General features: G+C 35.2%; 1 protein-coding gene across 3 annotated transcripts in view; it reads right to left on the bottom strand.

The window, feature by feature from the left end:
* CNTLN (centlein) overlaps positions 1-22027 on the bottom strand; it is a 199390-nt gene that overhangs the window by 164752 nt on the left and 12611 nt on the right. For all 3 annotated transcript variants that reach the window (XM_087926590.1, XM_087926589.1, XM_026718387.2), the window contains exon 2: positions 18879-18967. In XM_087926590.1, coding sequence (XP_087782716.1) covers positions 18879-18967 — 89 coding nt within the window. The remainder of the gene's footprint in view (positions 1-18878; positions 18968-22027) is intronic.

Below are 22027 nucleotides of genomic sequence, written 5' to 3' on the forward strand. Positions count from 1 at the left end.
AGATTAAAGTTGAGTGAAAGAATGCATACTGTGTTAATATCCAAAGTACAGTAATTATAACATGAATGATATAATAAACAGGGTTAAATTTTCTATTTAAGTTATTTATAGCATCTTTAAAACTTCCCTTACATGTTACATAATTAGAATTTTAAGAATATTTTTTTTTACTTGGATTCTGTTTAAAAAAGGGAGATTTATTTAGTTTTGGATGAGCTCAACGTAATTTTTCTTTTATATTGCAGGTAACAGATGTAAAACAAATCCTAAATGCACATGGAAAATGGAATCAGTTAACACTATAACACATAATAGCCATCTAAATCTTACCACCAAATTTGCATATAGAAAATGTGAACAAAGGCCTTTAGCATAAATTAAAATCTGGTACAGAATTTTATCAGCATCTCCTCCTGGTGGCCGTAGGATAACTTCCAACACTCATTATAGGGAGGCTCCCAAAAGGGATGCAAAATAATATTGTTCTGTGCTTCAAGCTTCTAAAATACCATTGAACCCACAGCTTCAGTATGATAAGTATGATTTTAAGTATGATAAACAGAAAAAGAGGGGGTAAAGCAGATTTAAAGATTGGTTTTAAAAGTAAATTGCATTGTTGGAAAATTGTGGTTGTTTCAATTAATATACGCTATGCATGCCTATCGCACATTAAAAAGTGTTTACCCAAATCAGAAAAAATAGATGCATGCACTGTCAAAGAGTTGATGATGATCAATGACTGAGACAAACTCCAGTTTAGCTAATTAGAACCACTGATGAGCAATAATGATGTGTGTTAAGAATATTTGCAGACTTCTTTAGGATGAAAAATGGAGTGAAGAGAGGCTGTCAATTTATACAAGCTTAAGCTCCAATCATTTTTCCCATAAGTACCGCTTATTTTAAATGTTTAACAGAGCTGTATTTAATCCATGGATTTTTCATAGTCACTTTTCAACAGCTACTGATACCTAAAAAAAAAAAAATTCTAATAAATTATTCTAAACCATTAAGTAACTATTTTCTTTTGCATATGGGCCACACTATATATTATACAACATGACAGAATCATATTTTCTGGGATTTGGCCCATTTTTAATGAGTTGTCAAAAATGAAATATTGGAGACGATGAGGAAGCTTTCAACAGTGAATGAGATGAGAAAACAGAACCTGACGATTCTAATACACCACAGATATTTTCTAAGGTATTTTGCACTCCTAATATATTATCATTTCTGTAATAAATATACAAAGCAATAATGCTGAAGAGAAGTTATGAATATAAGCATAAATTGGGGGCTGTGGTGAAATATATTACATTTCTTTTTACACAAAGCAACATGAATCAAGACAAAAATTGAATTATATCAGCTTCAAGTTAACCAGTTTATCAGCTTCAAATTAACCAGTTTAACTGGTAAAAAGTAGCAATAGCAATCCAGTGAGGCCTCTGTATAGACATATCTTTTACTTTTCATCAAAATCTTGCTCTAAGAAAAGAAGATGCATTTTGAACTGATATGCATGTTAAGGGTTTAATTCTAATGAAATAAGTATACTTTTCCTGAAACAAAAAACCTGAACAATCCCTAAATATGCACTGGCTAAGCATGTAGCCAAGTCAGATCAGTGGTCCATCTTTCTCATTTCCGCTGGCAATGGTAAGATTTTCGGACAAAGTTTTGCAGCTTTGTCTGGAGATGACAAATGCTGAATCTGGTTCTTCTGCATCCAAAGCTTATATTTTACACTGATTATCGTAACAGAGAAAACATCACTGGAACAATTTCATCTGAATGAGAATATAAAATAATCAAATCTAGGAAATCCCCCCAAAAGCATTTCATCACACATCAATGAAGGGGGAGGAGTTTGTCAAAAAGAAATCAAAAGCAGAGGTGTTTTCATAAAAAGAGCGCCTGGACTATCACCATGCATATACAAGAGGTGGGGGCTTGTATAGAAGCAACACTAGTTTTTCAAATAGATAGCTCCTTTCTTTTTTGTGTGTGGTTTTGACAAATTTGTTAACCAAGTAACTGATGTTTATAAAACAATGCATTTGAGACAAACACTATTTCTATTTTTATTCCAAAGAAATAGGAAAATTAGGAGGAACAGGAGGGAAATAAGCTCTTTAAAAACTTTGTGTGATATTTTGAATATACTCTTTTAGAAGAAGCAAGGGTAAAATATAGAAGCCTATAAACTATTAAAGAGTGAAATACCTTGTTCTATGAAAGATTAGTTATTGAGATACATTTATTCTTTTGTAACCCTCCTCTTTTCCCTACACTTACAAAGTGTATTCACAACAGTTTAGGACAGCATTTTCACTTCAATAAGATATAATTACAAATTTTAAATTTATTAATTTAAGAGAAGTGCACATCAGTCTTCATAAATGCCAGAGGTTTTAACTATCCCTCTCTCAAGCACAAGAGCAAGACAAACTTGAGACTAACTTATAATGATGAATTGGTAGGCTACCTTAGTCCGTGAAACCAGCCAATGTAGTTTGCAAAACATAAATTATGACTATCTATGGAAATCACACCATTTCTTGGTCGAAAAGCCATGCTAATATCATATTAGAACTGAATAACGGAATTATAAAAACTGTATTCCCTTAGGATTTCAAAAGTAATATAAGACATGGTGGCAGAGGTGATGAGTTGCTTCTACATAAGACTTTTCGTACCTGGAAAACAAGGCTGAGTTTCATTTAGCGTTTTCTAAAATGAAAGGTTCTTACTATGTTTTCCCATCCCACACTTGTGAATATCTAAGATAGGAGTTCTTCTATTACAGCAGAATACCCTAGCTTCTCAGCTAATAAATCTTAAGCATAAAATTTCACTTTAAAAATCTTGCAAGAATTTGGAAAGAAATGTTTTAAAAAACATAAAGATTGATACTGTTAATTTCACTAAATATAACTGACATTGATACAGATACACATACACATATATATCTGTGTCTAAATATTTAAATGAAATATTATTTCTTTTAATACTGTTAATGTTTTAATGAGATATGGTGACTACAAATTATGTTTTTACTTTGTAATAAAATAAAAAACATTTGGTTACACAGTTATAAACTTGTTCTGCATTATATACTTCACTACATGTTGTTTTATATATAGTAGCAAAGAAGCAAAGAAGAAAACTTGTTACACTTAAAAGCCAAATGTCTAAAATTATGCTTTTACAGCTATGCATGTTTTATATTGTAGAGATTATGGTTTCAATTACTAGCACGAACACTTTAAGCATCATATTTTCTTCTTAATTTGGAAAGCACTTCCTCATATAAAATACACAAGTTTCTTACAGTGTTCAAAAGATCAGTGCTTCAGAACAGACTGCTTAAACATCTGCACATCACCAGGGTTTCCCCCAAGGATTTTTAAATGATGCCTGCTTGTGCTGAATAAAATGCTAACTTGCACCTTGCATTTCAAACTGTGTCCTGAGCAGCCATCCAGTTGGTACAACACCAGCTGAATTCCCACAGGCCACTGTTCAGTCAGGCTTGACTGCAATTATCATGTCAATATTTTGTGCTCCGATATGCAGATATGAACACATACAAGCTGCGTAATATTTCCTTCTCCATGGAATGTTGACTTATGTTCAATGTTCTGAGAATTTTTAATGAAACAAGGTATTAAATGTTCATCAATTCTGAACTGTCACAATCCCTTGACCTTAGATGCAATGCCATGGTTTTTTTTATTCAGGATACTAAGCAGTAACTATATGATGTGACCAAAACACGTATTTTATAATCTGTATTAAGATGTACTTACATACAACATTTTGGAAAGTTAAAAAACTAGGCATTTATTATTATTAGATTTACTCAGATTCATGTCCTCTAGTTTAATCTCATATTTTAATCCAGTGACAATATGTTAATCAGTCTGTATGACAGTGTGCTATATATGTTGATTAACTGAAGAAGAAATTTGATACATGACAAACTCACATTGATTAAATTACTCCATGTATAGCAGCCTAATCAATGCGCATTGCTAAATGATTTAATACAAATAGATTCATTTGATATGCTGCCAGAAGATCTGAAATAATTCATATAAAATTTAAATTCTGTCCTGTCATTGTATTCTGCTTCTCTCTTACCTCAAAAGGATGCAGTAGTTTGTTCAGATCACATAACACTCGGCCCTAACTAAAAAGAAAGAGCGAATTGCACTCTTCGCTCAGTCTTCACAAAACTAAATCGTTTCTAGACCTTACTAGACATAATCCAACTTCCCTAGAGAATAGGACATTTTAAAATAACAAAGATTTTCTGCTCATGAATATAAACATTCAGTTGCCAAACAGGCAGTTATTCACATACAGAAAATCCAGTATACTGAGCAATTTGAAGAGATTGTTTGGTTTTTTCTTGTGCTTAAACTTGACTGCAAACTATCTTTCATAAGTTACTATGAAACAAAAACAACATTCTTGAATACCTAGAAACACACATACCTGAAGGAAGTCTATGGACAATATTATAAATAAGTAAGTAAATAAATAAACGGGATTAAAAATATTAATGCTATAAACTATTGGTAAAAAAAAAGTGTGTTTCATTATAAATTTTTTGTTAGGGCTGTTTTCCTAATATTTAAGTGAACATAATGTATCTTACCATCTTCAAATTTTTCCACCTTCATAATTAAGGAACACTTTCCATTATACTTCAATACCTGTTAGTTGATATAAATATCTCAAACACAAATGAAAACCCAGTTAACCAAGAAAAAAAATCCTGTTATTATTTAATCAACCACCTCCATTGCGCTGTTCCTCCACTGGGTTCCCAAGCTGACCGACACCTTTAGGTCCTTATGAAAAGATAGAAGGGTTGGCGCCAACCTCACATCGGGAGGGGGCAAGAGGTTCTAGGGGGCAGGAGCAAGAGCAGAGAAGGTCCTCCACCTGGACCCCACCAGCCGGAATAATCAGGCTGCTGAGACTCACAGTATGCCTCCACTGCCAGCACAAGTGGTACAGGCCAATCCCGGTGTGGTAAGATGGTCCCTCAAGTAACCTGGACCCAAACATACCATGAAGGGCTTTAAAGGTGATCACCAAAATCTTGACTTGAATCCAGAAGCAGACAGGCAGCCAATGCAGCTCTCAGCAGTGGTGTTACAGGGGCCATTTTTGAGGGAAGGAGAATTACTCATGCTGCTGCACTCTGAACCAGCTGTAGCTTCCAAATGCTCTTCAAGAGTAGCCCCCCACGTAAAGAGCATTACAGTAGAGATGACTACGGAATGAACAAGAACAAAAGTTGTGGCAGCTTCAGTATTACTGGGTGCTACTGCAGTTATATGATCTTCATATGATCTTCATTTTCAACGTTCTTTGATAATTTCCACACCTTCACACATTTTTTCTGGCTTGCACTGTCCCTCACCTGCACAGCATCTCCTCATTCTAGCCATTGTCTATCCACTGCAGAATGAAGGCCTCTTCTGCATGTTTCCAATCAATATGGTCTTCAACTTTCTTTTGCCAATTGGGCCCACAATATTTGCTGATGTCAACAATCCATTTTGTTTTAGATCTCTTTTGTGGACATTCTTTTGTGGACACAAGTGGAATCCATTCTGTAACTGCCTTAGTCCACCTGCCATCAGTTCCTGTCTAACATAGCTGGAATAGAGATTTGGTCTCCCAGGCTCATGTCAATTAGGCACCTGAAAGACGATTTCCCAAATGGTGAAGTTGATTTCAAAACTGTATGTTGCTAGGTGTCATCTCCTAGAAGCAATTTTTATGTTTCAAAAATGCCTCCAGCTTTTTTATAGCTAAATACAAGTGTTCAGAATTAATTATTAAATATTTATTTGTGCTTAACTGTTGAAAAAAAGTTTCAAAGGCAAATGAGGTAGAAACAGAATACTGTACTGTTTGTTACATAATTCAAAGATCAATGGTAGTTAAAGTAGTGGGAAAGTATACGAGCATAGATATATAGTGGCTTGTTTAAAAATACTTAGAGGGTTTAGCATATTCTCAAAGGCTTTTCTTATTTGCACACTAAAGATATTTTTTGTTTGTACCTGAAAATTAAGCCAAAGAATGTAGCTTCAGCAACGAATGCTGAACAGTGAGGTCTGTTTTGTGTATCTCACAAATAACATTACACGCAATAATGATCCTGTTTCATTTTGAAATTTTTAGGGCAGTTCAGTCCCAGTCTGGGAACATAAAAGTATTCTGAATAGGAAAAGTTACTTTTCTTTGTGTGATATTAAGGAGCCTGACATCAAACCAGTACAAAGGTGTATGTTCCCAAAAGATTCTCAAGTACCACACCTTCATTATAATCTCTCAGATAAAAAGATACTTTAAAAGTACTGCAAATAAAAGTGCATTGCAGCATTAATTGATTTAACAACATGATTAGACTAAGTGACTGTATTCATCAAATATTTCTCTTTAAAGTTTCTTAGCTCTGCATATTTATAGTAATAAACAATTAAGAGCACTACTGGGACAGAGTTTTTAACTGTCAACTTATATATCAGTCCAGGCATTATATACACTGGGGTGCATTTCTTCTTTGCTCTTCCATTTCCCTTAACATCACATTTGCAATACGAAAGTTGCAAAGTTCAAACTAAAAAAACATATAAAACCAATAAAAAGAAACGATATAGTTCACTATAATGCTACAGATGCAAATAGTAGACTACCTATATAAAAACTAATAGAATTCTAAAACAAATTTAGAAATCTTACAAAACTTTTAAGATAAGTGGATTATCAAGGTGTACATTGAATTATATATTGGTGGCATCCTAAGGGTTAAAAGAGTAATTTCCTCCATAAAGCAAAAGTAGCTGAAAGAAATATTGCCTCTATATATGGCGGGGAGGGGGGAATTGCTTGAGGAAGATGTTACGGTTCTAGTCCCATCATAGGAAACAAATTAAATTGTTCTCAAAATAAAACAAAATTGCTATTAGCAAGGGCTTATGGAAACTAGGCACAAGTTGCTGTAAAAAGGACATCAGATAAATAGGTGGGTTAGGGTTTCAGGTTCAGTTGGAATGCAGTTGCATGTTCAATCTGCGAAAGAGGTACAAAACTGAAGAGGGAAAACATTAAAGTAAGCTAAAGAAAAATTCCACAGTGTGTTGAGCAAGTATTAAGTAGATCATTTCCTGGCATAAAATATTTCCTATTCATATTTTGCCAACATCGAGGACCTATTTCATCTCTGCTAGTGGCTAATACCCTAGTTAGGAGAGCTTTACTTGAGAAAGCCATTATAACAGGAGTATCAAACTGGCAGTCTACGGGCTGGGTGCATCATATGCAGGCCACGCTTACCCCAGCTCTGCAAAGGCAAAAAACATCATGATATGTCATGATACGTCACATGACGTGATCTAGTTTGACACCCATGCATTATAGCTTTCCAGGAAGAAGAAAATTTATCAGAAAGGATTGCAGCAACTGCTAGAAAAGGAAATTGTTAAACAGTGAGCCAGAAATAGTCAGCTTATGCAGATTCTGGATTCGATGGGGATCATTTTATTTTATTATTTTTATTTTATTTATTAGATTAATATGTCACCCATATTGTCTCGCAGTTGGTTTCTAAACAAGCATAGCAAGCTACTTCGAACAGCTCTCTTAGAAATCTAAGTTTGTTAAATATTTCTATCCACATACAATATGTGATAATCAAACAACATTTAGAAATGTGTTGAGCGTTAAAGATTTGGCTTTATGGCATCAGATAGATTCTTGCCACCTTTGGTTTGAAAGCAGCTCAATATGGCCTGTGTGCAGTTATTCACTGAATCAAAAATAAAAATGCAATTAAATCTGTTCACACCAGATTTCCAAGAACTGGAATGCTACACAGATTCTTGGAAGATGAAATCTGTCTAAGATGTTATCTCCATTGATATTTGAAACAACATAATTTATAAGCCCCTTTTCTCCAGAATAATCCATAAGAGCTGGTAGATTTCTTCTGAAGCCAATCCAAGTTAGAAGGAGAGTAGCTGTGTCATCAATGTAAAGAAACATAGGCAGCTGCCTATTATTCAGTTTAGGGGGATGGATTCTACCTTAGTTAAAATGATAAGCATTCTGGATTGAGATATCTGCTACCACACCTAAGTTGTATAATTATTTTTTTTGCAACATCATAATTAGGCAAAATAACCTCTGATCTAAAAAGGGATGAAACAACTTCCATTAACGTCTTTTCCTAGGAATAGTGTCAAAGGATGATTTAAATAAAAAAGGCAACGTAAAGGGAACAGGTATAAACATGCTAGAAATTGTAAAAGAGCATACTGATCTATTGTTCACCTGTCCTCCCTAAAACCTGCTTTGACTAGAAATTTCTCCTAGGCAATCCAGAAATTTATACAACAGAAAGCATACATATACTTTATACAGAATATTTGAAAATTAATTGGACAATAAGTTTAGGGATCCTTCCTTTCAGAGTAAGACAATGACAAAATTCCAGTCTTGAGCATTTGTACTGGGTTATAAATGTTTAAGTAAAACTAATTGAGGAGATTACCTATTCACACTACTTTTTAACATTTCAGCATGTATCAGGTTACTGCAAATGGTTTCCAATTTTTTAACTGATTCATTTAACAATTTCCAAATAGGAGACCAGTGGCCACTGTCTGGAAATGTAGGTTACACAGATCCTCAAATTTTTAACCAAAATACCATGAAAAATGTGGCTGCCCACAGATTAGCCTATCCATGTTTCATGATATTTTGATTTTAAAAAATTGAGGGTCTGCTTACCCACAGATAGGCTTACCTGAACTACATTAGGAAATACTTTTAAAAAGTATCACTGCACATATGCATGGTTAAGTTCATCCGTGGAAAACCTGAACCCAATCTTTAGCACATGTTGGTACCAAAAATTCATGGCTTACCTGCGTGTATATGATATGTCTTAAATTTTATGTTAAAGAAAGCAACTCAAAAAGGAGAAAGTAAAAATTTATAATTAGAATATCGCATCCAGTTAAGTCCAGAGCAGTGTTTTTTCCCCAAACCCCAAAAACTTTAACCTTAGACTGTCTACTATTGACCTCACCCCCTTCTTTAGAGGTCTGTAGGGGGCGTGCATAAGCACACCAATGGGTCTATCTTCCCTGTCCTATTGTTTCTTTTATTTTTTTTATTTTTCTTATATGTATCCATGTATTCATAACTATGTTTTTACTTATACCTATTATCTTGTAAGCAATTGACAAAAATAAATAAATAAATAAAAAATAAAACAATCTGTACATCTTAAAGTACATGGCTGAGAAACACTGCCCCAGAGGCTAGCATTAAGGACTCACATGATTCCAGTTGTACGATTGGGGAGTGCAGGTTATTTAATTTTGACCTATCCCAGACCAGACATGCACATGGACACTGGGAAATAATCGCAAGGAACCTGACTTAGATCTTAGTAAATACAGGCATATGTGCAAATGAGACCCAGCTTGGTGTAGTGGTTAAAGTATCAGGCTACAAACCGGGAGACCATGAATTCTAGAAAGTCAGCTTGATGACCTTGGACCAGTCACTCACTCTCAGCCCTAGGATGCAGGCAACGGCTAACCACTTCTGAAATCTAGCCAAGAAAACTGCAGAGATTTGCCCAGGCAGTTGCCAGAAGCCAATACTCGGACGGACGGACACATACACACGCACTGGGAGGGGGTTAGCAAGAGCGCACATATTGAGTTTCAAGCAGCCAGAAGTCAAAGCAGAGAACAGAAGCATAGCCAGGTCATCATGTAGAAGTTCAAAAGTACACTGCCAGATGAGACAGATTCCAAGGAGTATAGTTCTTAGAGGCAACAAGCTCAGAGGGCAAGCTGTCAGTGCCAACATATATTGTGGATCAGACCAAGAAATCAACTCTACATTACTTCTAAGAATGGCTATGGTAACTTGAATGGTGATGGTAATTTGAATCCTGCAAATTTGGTTATGGGTTATCTCCTTCTTTCCTTATACGCACTTGAATTAGGAGGACATTATCTGAGAATGTCCTTCATGCTTTCACTGTTTAGGCTTAAACATGTTTCCTCCTAATGTCCTTGGTAATGGAACTCTTCATTCTTTATATAAATGGCAAGCAGAGTGATTGTCCCCAGTGGACAACTGCTGGGCAGCAAGAGCTTTTAAATGCAGTTTTCACCAAATGCAGGCATCTTCAATGGTGAGAACACCCTTGCCATGTAAGAAGCCATACAAATCTCCCCAGTTCTGCTCTGCACTCAGCCCTACGTGCTTTAGAGCTGCGAGGAGCTCATTGTCAGCCCTCCCAGTAAACTAGATAGGAAACGTAACAAGATAAGCTAATTTTGCTTTAGTACTTTAGTCTAAGGCTACTTTAACAGAACATACAAGTCTGAAACTAGAAATCTCCCCATCACTTCTATCAATCTGATCAATCAAACAGCCTGGATCCAGCCTCTCATCTTTTGCTGCCTCCAGGTGGCTTGAATGTACCTCAACCATGTCAGCCTCATGTACCTCATTGCTAGGCTCAACCTGAGGCTGGAATTTCTCCAGGCCATGCTGAGAAGCTGTTGAGGTAATTCCCCATTAGAAGAATGAGTGCACACAAGGAGACATAGTGAGAGTGGTGAAGAATAACACACAAACAGTACACAGCTACACAGTATAATAAAATGTAGGTTTTTACTTCCAGTAAAATGGTTAAGCAAGTCATTCACGGTTAAAGCAGTGCCCTCTATGTTCACCAGTTGTTGTGTTAACTACATTGTTTAACACATGGTTGCTACACATTATGGCCTCACCCCACAGTGTTTCAGGCAAACCTGAGTCAGATAACATAGTACGAGCCATGGCTTGTAACGTTTGCCCTCTTCGTTCTACAAACGAGTTATGTTGTAGTCTGTAAGGTGAAGAACGTTTATGCTCAACACCAGCCAATTTCAACATAGTTTGGAATCTATTGTTAACAAACTCAGTCCCGTTATCAGTAACTAAAGTAACTTTACTCCTCATTTTTCTCTCAGCAAATTTTAGCCAGTTAAAGAAATGTTGGAATGTTTCTGTTTTGTTTTTCATGAGATAGCAGAAACCGTATCATGAGTAATGGTCCATTATACTCAAAATATAGCAGGCACCTCCCAAACTAGGTTTCTTAGGACCAATTATGTCTACAAACACAACCTCTAAAGGTTCTTTGGTCTTAAACCCATTAAATCTGTTGTCTGGAATAACCTTGCTTTTCTCTTGGCTACAAGCATTATAGTTCAAATACTTCCTACAGGGTTTTAATTTTACTCCCTCTGACAAGTTGACAGTTTGTTTCAACATTTTGAAATTAATGTGCCCCAGACGTCTATGCAATAAATGTATACATTCATCATGTGGCTTAACATTGTTATACACCGAGTTAGCCATCTGCAACTGGTCATCATGTATCACATAGAAATCACTCTGTAATGTAGCAGTAACACTTTTACCCTCTTTCTCTATTATACAGTTATCTCCCCTAAAGGTTACTACATAACCAAGATTAACTAAAGCCCTTACTGATAACAAATTAAATTTCAGTTTAGGTACATATAACATAGTTAAATGCTATTTTAAACAAGAACAATATGCAGTACCTTCACCAGACGCTTTCATCTTCCATCCATTTGCCAATGATACATGTTGCTTACTTGTAGACATTTTTACAAACCTCTCTCTATTTTCAGTAATGCACTGCGATGCTCCACTATCAACAACTCACAAATCATGGCTTACAGTTGAATTGCTAGACATAGCTAAACTAACATTCTTCTTAGCCTTCTGGTGATTATCAGTATTCTGTCGTTTTCCCTTCTTACAGAATTTAGCTATATGTCCCCTAGCCCCACAAGGAAAACATTTCCTAACAGTATAGGCAGTTGAACACAAATCCTCTTCTTGTGGTTGTTTCTTCCTCAGTTGGTCCCTATCCAGTCATCTTCTTGCCTCTTCTAACAACTTTCTAATTATGTCAGTCAATGTCAGTTTATCTCTGGGCAGGACTTCCAGTGAAGATACATAATCATCATAACTTTCATCCAATGAGGAAAGAATGATGTAAACTTGATGCAGCTCTGAAAATATCAGTTCCTTTTCATGTAGCTTTTGAAAAGTTCTTTTCATGAAGTTCAAATGAGCCAAAATATCTCCACCTTTCAGAAGAGGTGCTCTAAACAGTTTACATGTAAGATGTACGTGTGCACCTACACTGTCATGAACATAAATCCTCTTCAAATTCTCCCACCACCTAGCAGCAGACTCTTCTCCATGAATATAGACAGGCTGCTGGTCACTCAGTGTTAGTCCAATTATACAAAGAGCTCGTTCGTTGTTTCATTTAAAGTTGGCTAACTTCTTGGCATCGTCCTCATTTTCTGGATCCCAAGCATTTACATCCAGTGGGTCTTGAACTACATTCCATAACCCTTCTCTACGCAGTAGACTGCACTTCATAGACCAGGAAACATAGTTTGTTCCATCCAACCGTGTTATCAGTGATAGACTTGTTGAAGTGTCTTGTGCCATCTTTACCAGGATAGTAACCCATAATTAAACAGTAAACAGATGTCTGTATACGGTACTGTACATTCACACCAACTCTCAGTTATCTGAGCCTGGTATGGCCTGGGCCCATAACCAGTGTTGAGGTAATTCCCCATTAGGAGAATGAGCGCACACAGGGAGACATAGTGAGAGTGGTGAAGAATAACACACAAACAGCACACAGCTACACAGTATTGTAAAATGTAGGTTTTACTTCTAGTAAAATGGTTAAGCAAAGTCCAACAAACAGTCCAAGTCATTCACGGTTAAAGCAGTCAGTTTTCAGTCCAGGGATAATCCAAATAACAAAGTCCAGTATCATAAACAGTTCAGTAACAGACTTACATCAAATCCGAGACTAACAATGATCAGTAACAATCAATAGGAAAATGTGGGAATGGCAACACTCTCGGAAACAGAACAGGTTTCTGGCTCCATCGTATGGCCATTTGAGGAACCACACCCAATCACCATTTAAGCATTCCCTTAAAGAGGCAGTATTAAAATGTATATCCTGGTTTATATATTTTCCAAGCCAACTAACTGTTAGGTGACTTACATTCCTAACAGAAGCTTCCTTCATCTCAGACTCTTTTGAGTCTGAGCTGGCCATCAGATTTAAATGTATAAATTACTCCTTGTGTGTAAGCTCTAGAACCAAGTTTCTTGTCACTAAATAAAATCTTATCTATGATTGCCTCCATCCCCCAAGTGTTACACACACACACACACACACACACACACACACACACACACACACATATATATTCATAGATTTTCACAGGTACAGGTATGTAGGTCTAGGTTTGTTTGGGTCTTTTCCCATGTAAGATTAAGAGTATCTTGGCGATGTTTCGGCGAGGTTCCACTCACCATCCTCAGGCTGGTGCTTTCGGCTTCGTGCCAGTGCAAGCAGTGTGTGATCGGAGCTGCCATCTCTCTATAAATACTGGTGGTGGTGGCTGGTGTGCTGGGCTGGTTGGCTGTGCTACTGCCTCTTGATTGCCTCTTGACAACAATCAAGAGGCAGCAGTGCAGCCAACCAGCCCAGCACACCAGCCTCCAAATATATATATTTTCACAAGTATTTATATATATTGTATTCAGCTTTGTTCGAACAAAGCTGAATACTAGATAGATAGATAGATACATAGATAGACAGACAGACAGACAGACATAGATATATAAAATTTTAAATGCACTTAAGTATTTTTAATATAAATTTTATTTGGGTTTTCACAAAAACATAATACAAATAAAACATCTTTTTTTGAGAATAGCATGAACTAGGGTTATCACTTCTTCATACAGACACAAACTCAATTTCAGATTCATCTTTGTGTTCTATTCCATATCTTATTACTATTTTAACTTTTTCTCCATAATTTTCCCCTTCCTTGGTTTTCTCAACTTTATTTTTAATTATCGCATATCTAAATTCAATTATATATCTTTTTCTAAGTTTCAATGTCTTTCCAATCATTATATTTATACTTTTTTCTGTCCTGCTTCAATTTCATATTATCTTTTCTCATTAAACAAATTTTCCCCTGTAGTTACTAATTGGAGTATGACACCTTTATATCTTTTAATTTTATCCATTCAACTCTTATTTAAACTTCAATTTATGCCTTTAAAATTATAACGTTCAATATAGTACATAACTTCCAATTGAATTCTGCTTGGTACATTCTTAAAATACACACTATGTTCTTAAGTGTGTGTGTGTGTATTTGTTTTCTTAAGTTTTCGTGGGTACTTACATGTATGGCATTCGGCTTTGTTCGGGTGTAACTACAATGACGTGGGAAAATACCCAGACAAAGCCGAATGCCATACATGTAAGTACCCGCGAAAACTTAAGAAAAAACTACAGTGACATGGGAAAATACCCGAACAAAGCCGACATCATTATAGTTGTGCTTTTAAAGTTGTAGCAACATTTCAGCAGAATCTCAACTGCCATCATCAGGCTTCTGTATTGTGTTCATCTGTGAGTCAGACTTTTACAGTTGTTTCAGTTTTAAATTTGGGGCTAGCCTACTGCTGTGCCAGAATGGTTTTTTCTTCATCCTGATTGGTTGGGAGTCTTGGTCTGTGTTTATTGGTCTTGGAGTTTGCTGTGTTCTGCTTGATTGGTGTTTCTAATATATTCTGCATGTTTTGTGGCTTTTTGTGTCTTGATTGGCTGGCAACATTGTGTTCCTGTATTGGAGGCTTTTAGTGCAGCTTGGCTCCGAGTAAATGGACGGCTATCATTTATTAGGAAGCTAGGTTTCATTTGGGTGCCTGGTTGGGGTGTGTTTGAGCTGGAGGTATCAGGGGGGATCTGTTTGTGCCCAGGTGTTTGCCTGGCTAGTGGTGTGAAGATTTTTTTTGTTTGTGTGCAGGCTTCCAAATAATTGACAGTCTGGTGGAATCATCTCTTCTATTCATGCTTTCAGGTCTTTTTTTAATCTCTATGGCTTCTCTGATAATTCTGTGGCTGGTTTTCTACAGTGGCTAGGGTTTTGGTGCCATTGAAGTTGATGCTATGACCTGTGGCTTTCATGTGTTGGACTAGTGAGGAAGTGTGTTCCAGCTTTTTTACTGCATTTTTGTGTTCATCCAGGTGGGTACTTATTCTTCTATTGGTCTGTCCAATGTATGTGGCCAGGCATGATGCACAGGGGACTTCGTATATGCCTTGGTTTTCCAGGTCAATTTTATCTTTGGGGGTTTCTAAGGATGGCTGCTATTTTTCTGTCTGTTTTGAAGGCAGTCTTGATGTGATGCCTCTGTAGTATCTTACTGATTTTGTCTGTAGTATCTCTTATGTAGGGGTCCTGCCTACATGTTGCTACAACTTTAAAAACACAACTATAACGATGTGGGAAAATACCCAAACAAAGCTGCATACCATACATACATAACCAAAGTAAATAAAACACTCATTCCATTCCAATTCAATTCTATCATTAATATTAGTTAGAATCTTAACATCTTTAACATTTCTTTTCAATTGAACATCATACTTCCTTGTGAACACTTATAAACTTTCCATAATTAATTCTTTTTTTCCATATTTTTCTTCACTTATATTTTTATATATCATTAATTAAAATGTTCCCATCCTTTCCTAATTTCATTCTCGTTCACTTTATTTATTTATTAACAAACATTCCACTGCATTGCAATAAGTATTTTATCCATCATTTTAATCATACATTGTTTCATATTTTCTAAAATTATTTCTATTTCTAATATAACAATACTATCTTATGTACCTTTGCAGAATCCCTTTCAATTAAATTTTCACCCATTATCTCTAAATAGGCTTATACTTTCAATTCTTATACATTTTCCCTGTTTCCGTATATCTTTTTTCTGTCTTTTATAACTTCTTTTCCTTTCCTTCTTCCCCCTCTTCTTCTCCCTTCCCTTTTGCCCCTTGTCTCTCTACTTCTAATCCTCTCTTCTGTGATCCTCTCTTCTGTTGCTTCCTAATATTGTTAGTATTTTTCAAACTGTTCTTTTTTGGGGGTTGTTTTTTCAAATCTTAAACTTTTCACTCTCTTTCCCCCCTTTCCTTTTCCCCCCCCCCACATAAAATTACTTGATCATTAAAGATGGCTTCTTCTTTGTCCCAACCTTCTTGTTCTACAAGCGTTTCTTGTTGTTTCTCATAGTTCCAGATCTCCATTTCTAAAAATTGAAACATGAAGCCAAAAGAACCTCTTTCTTCTTGTGCATCTTCATTCTGTTTTTTAAGTTCCATTTTCAGTTCTTCTAAAAGTGATGCCATTTTAAACACTTTTAAACAACCACCCGATTGATTTTAGTCATTTAAATCCAATAGCCAAAAATCCAAAAATCACCAAGTAATCCAAATATTTCAAAGCTGTTTCTTCTTGCTTCTTTTTTCCACTTTCTCTTCCTGGGGTTCTATTATTTTGTTACAAAGTTTCAGTTAGAATGTATCTTTTAGGAATCTTGTTAAGGTTTCACCATAAGTTCCTTTTAGTTCCAGGCAGTCTCCTCCATTTTTCCAGATCCTGCCTTTTATTCTTTCCTTTTCTCTCCTTTCCTGCTTTTAAAGGTTTTTGAGTATCCAAAAGTCTTTATTATTCCTTTGACATTTTATTTTCAGCTTAAATGCCTACTGATGTCAAAGTGGATTTTTGTCAATTTCTTACTTAAATCTCTTAGCTGTCAGTATAAGGAAGGGAAGAAAAAAAAGCCAAATCCCTTCCCTTCCCTCTTCCTTCGCTGCTTCAAAGTCTTTTTGGGGAACAATGTTATTTTTTATAATTCAAATTCCAGGGTACCTAACATTATTGCTTTTTCAGTTTAACCCGGTCAACCAAAACTTTCTCTTCTTATCTTTCTCCTGCACATTCTTTTCTGGTCGAGTTCTTCTTTGAGGTGGCCATTTCTGAGCACCGCTGCAACCACCTTTGGGAAAGGGAGTAATGGCCAGCTGAGGAGAAGAGATGCGGCTCTCCTCGACCCTGCTGGCAGTCTCCCGCCTCTTCACCACCTCTATGGGATGGCTTAGCCCTGAATCCAGCTGGCTCAGGGCGGTCCGGTGGCGAGCACGGATTGAAACCGCGCATGATCATGGATTTTGGTCCATCACTGAAGAAACTCAAACCGGAAGCCCTAAATATACTTAAGTATTGAATACATGTATAGTGGGGCATCTGGGTATCATTGGTTTCAATACATAATTATAGTGATAATATTGATAATATTAGTTACATTAATAATACATAGTTATAATATAAATATTAAAATTGAAATTATTGATGTTAGTGTTTGCTGTACCATATATATAATTCTTCATGATTTAATTATTCAAAATTTGACTGTACAGTACTAATAGTAATATCATTTAAGTATATGTAATAAAATCATCTTTCAACTTTTCATCTTTACATCTACATATTAATTTTAAAATATTATATCAGAATATGCATAATAATATTTTTATCTCCTAAATTTATGTTGGGAGTTAATGTATTATAAAATATATGCACTGCTTAAAGAATCATTTATTAAAATATAAATGTCTCAGCAAAAAAAAAAAAAAATAAGTGGTTGAAAATACTGATGCTACTAGATTCATTCTCAAGTATAATATGTGAGGATAACCTTGAGAGAAAAAGGGAAGAGATAATACTAGGAAATGGTTAAACAAAAGACAGGGAGTTTTCACAATACCTTTATGGTGAGATGAAGTAACTTAGGAAGGACCTGTGAAATTTTAATAAAATTATTCTAAAAAAAAGATGAACTTGACCAAACATGAGTGTGAATGCTTTTAAGGCCTAACTTGTGACAGTAAGAGTGACCAAGCCTCATTACTTCCGTATTAATGGTTTTGACCTTCAACGCTCTACATGGGGAGGGAAGTGTTACTTGAGGAAATTTCTCTCTCCCCAATTTCATCTGCATGTCCAACATGATGTAGCAAAGTTTAGCAAAGTTTATTATCTTTAGACATTTTTAGAAGACACCTACTTGCCTATCTTTTATCTATTTATCTAAAAATACATTTAAAAGGTATTTGTAGAACTACTGCTTACCTTATATAATTTTAATTCATATATGCATCAACTAACAAGACAATATAGTCCCAATATGTCCTAAGTACATGCAGGAAGAAAAGAAAGCCTGAAGATGTTTTTGCAGAATGATTACCCATATCTAGTGTTTGAAAATTTAATTCTAGGTAGAGTAAAAAAGAGAAGGCAGACTTTCTTTTTTTGTCATCATGGAGAAATAAGATATAACAAGTTCCAGACTAGAAATTGTAATAGTTACAACAGTTATTGGATAGTTGTATTAAGAAAGCCATATGGCTTTGAATGAAGATCTATGCCAAATCCCAATAAACCTCCACTTCACAGATGGAACATAGCCAAGGAAAAAGCTACACTAAGATAATTTTCTGCCTACCCAGGAAAGCAGTGTCATTGTACTTACATTTATATCTTTATCTCTATTTACACTAAAACACACCAGATTAGAAGAAAATTTATTATGATTTTTTAAACTGGATGGCTTAGACTACAACCCTCTAACAAGTAGAATGTGTTGAATGTTTGAATAAATTAGAAGACATAGCTGTCTACTTAGCTACTTTCAATTTCCAGGTATCTAGAATATATCTTAGGAAATTACATCTTAATTTCAGGAATAGCACTGCTAAGTTTCTTTACTTATATAGTGGGACATAAAATGCATAGTTAAAAAAATAATCCTGCAGTGCTTACCTTTCCACAACCAAACTGATTGCTTGAGTAACATCTGGGTTTGCAACCTGGAGACGTTTCCATAAAGACCATACAAATTCTTTATCAGCCTTAATAAAACAAAACATGAAAAAGATTAAAGATGGCAACACACCAGTTTTAGATGGCATTCACTACTACTGATTGTGGTATACTCCTGGATTGCTTTTGCCAGTGGTAAGGCTGAAATAAAAATAAAAACAATAACAATAACAACAACGATGATGATGATGTATCACAAATACCAGTGACTGGTGCTAATGGTTGATACGGGTTACTCCCAGGGTTCTAGATACTTAGTTGATACCTAGAATGCTGGCAGCAACCCATATCAACCATTAGCACCAGTCACTGGTATTTGTGATATATTTTTAAATGTTCAGTTGACTGAGTTTCATGTTTAATGAATAAAAGAGATAATAATAATAGAAAATAGTATTGTCTTCTCATGAGATTCTTGGCTACTCAAACTATGAAAAAGCTATTTGGAGTTTCAAGGTTGAATCTTGTTCTAATACTTCCTCATATCCACATACATATATTGGGAAAATCATCTGGAGATGTGTCTAAAGTTTCAGGGTTAATTACTAAACAATTACTGAACAATATCTAAACAGTTTTAATGAAACAAAAATGCTAGAATATTCTATTAAATATTATTTTGATTATCAAAATATATGATTTATTGTCATCTGATTAAGAAGTTCTACAGGATTTTACTTTTTGCATATATGTTATAAAATGTTTCACACTATTAAGTCTTAATAGCATATCTTGAAACTTGTTCTTAGGATCTACTAATATCATCTGAAATAAAATTGCACTTATAGTCTGAAACTGGCAGAGCAACCCTAGGATGTATCAATCTTCAATGTATCCAAGGACTACTCAGCCTACCAAGTGCATGTTAACAGAACAGAAAGGTCAGCGGAAGTCTGTCTTGAGCAGTTAAAAATATATCTGTACAGATATCATTTGGAAGTTCTCCCAAATTTTCTTATTAAAAACAAAATTACTCACTCTAGCACTGCATGTCAAAAACAGAATCTGCTCACTGTGGGAACATGTATGAAAAATGGAAAAAGACAGGCATAAAACATAAAATTTAGAATGGATTGACAACTATATTGGAAGTGAGATGCTCTTCCCACTACTGCACAGCAAAGCATCTGCAATGATTGCAGGTCAAGTTTCATACCAAGAGACAATTTTGAAAGAGAGACACAATGGAATAGTCTTTCACTCAACAATGAAAATAATTATACCTCATCACCATCATGTTGACATGTGGCAATAAAGTACAACTAAGCACCTGTGTCTTGCTAATACTACATATGGTTCTGCCATCATCATGGGAAGAGAGTAGATTCTGTGTCATATCAAAAGGTATGCTCTCTCAAAATAATCTAAATATTTTGTTCATAATGTGTAGACACTAATTTTGTAATAACATGGCCATTCAGACATCAGCAGCTGAGTCTTTCCCTGGAAAGTTTTGAGCAGATTCTCAACATAGACTATTTCTAATGGCTCACTCTATAAAATAATATTGAAGACAACCATTACTTTCTCAATTTAAAAGATTTACAGTGTTTAAATACTAGAATAATCAACTGACACAAATACACTTTATAGGAATCACTAGTTTGAGTGCATTTCCCCTGGAGCAGAGTAATTCTGCTACATATAATCATGCCAAATATAAAGATACAATAGATTGATTATTTACTGTAAAGGTGAAATGCCAGGGAAAGGAAATGAAACACAGAAAGATATTTCTTTTTTTAAGGTATATATTAAATTCACACAAATTTTCTATTCTTCATGCATGCTTCTACCTCTGAACATTGTTTTGGGACTATTAGTTAAATCTAGCTAAAAACTGAAACCCTACATTATAAGGGATGGAGGTGGGGGTGGGATATTCTGATTCATAATGGATTTGCTGCAAAAGATCCAGCAAATGTTATGTGCATAAAATGTGATTAAAAGATATTTATCCACAGTTCTGGGCTTGGTAAGGATAAATCTGATAAAAAGAAACAAATGCATAAAATAACTACCAGTATTACTAATTGGAGGGCCCAAACATGACCATGAAGAGAGGCCTTGAAGAACATCATATATGAGCTGGGACACACTGTGTTTACATGTTCACACAGGTAGAGGTAATAGATTTCTAAAATTGAGTGCAGATCAAAAATATACTGTATTTAAATATGCGTATTACTAATTTTCTGCACGAGACACTAGAAAAATGTGAAGCATTATTTGATGCTCTTCTAGTTCTGTTTCTAGATGAGCTGTTGTATCAGGAAAAACAGAATACTGATACCACTTTCTAAACTCGGGACCAGAAGAGAGTATTTAAGTTTCTCTCCTGCTTGGTCTGATAATTGTAATGCCTCATGAGGCCATTCACATATAAAAACACCTGCTACTGCTTCTCCAATTTTCTTAAGAGTTCAAAACAAACTTTGACCTTAATCTTCTTTAAATCGTAGCTGACAAAAACCTTCTTAAGAACAGAGTAACAGCATGAAGGCCTTAGGCAAAATCTCACTGCCCAGTTCCAAGACAAATCTCAGGCACACCCAAAATATACTAAAGCAGTGTCGCCAAGTGATATCCAAGAAACTCTAAGAATATGAACCAAGGATTGAACCCTATGAAATCCAGATATAATTCCAGGTCTTCAAGAAAGCAAACGAGTAAGGAATCTTTGGGAAAAATCCTAATGAATAAAATACTACAGAAGGAGAACATACCCAGACTTGGTCAAATAAGCAAAGATTCCCACTCAGCTACTGATTAAGTAGTTGTATGTACTGTAGATTGGTTTAAAAGTATGGTACAGAACTTGTAAAAAATTAAACCAGCCTTTATGGTAGAAGATGGAACATTTTTCAAATACAATGCTTACAAAGTAACAAATTGTTAAAGACTCCTCAAAATTATCTGATAATCTTTCAGCTATTAATAAACTAAAAACAAGTATATATGTATGCATATAAGTATGTATTCACTCTGCCTAAATTGAAGTTATTGCAATTTGCCTTTCTGTCTAAACTAGCTACTGAGGTTTGTACATACATGCACATAGAAAAAGTGAAGGACATACTAGACTGAAG

The sequence above is a fragment of the Pseudonaja textilis genome, chromosome 2 (genome assembly GCF_049901715.1).
Source record: "Pseudonaja textilis isolate UNSWEBS1 chromosome 2, rPseTex1.2, whole genome shotgun sequence".
Classification (NCBI taxonomy): domain Eukaryota; kingdom Metazoa; phylum Chordata; class Lepidosauria; order Squamata; family Elapidae; genus Pseudonaja; species Pseudonaja textilis.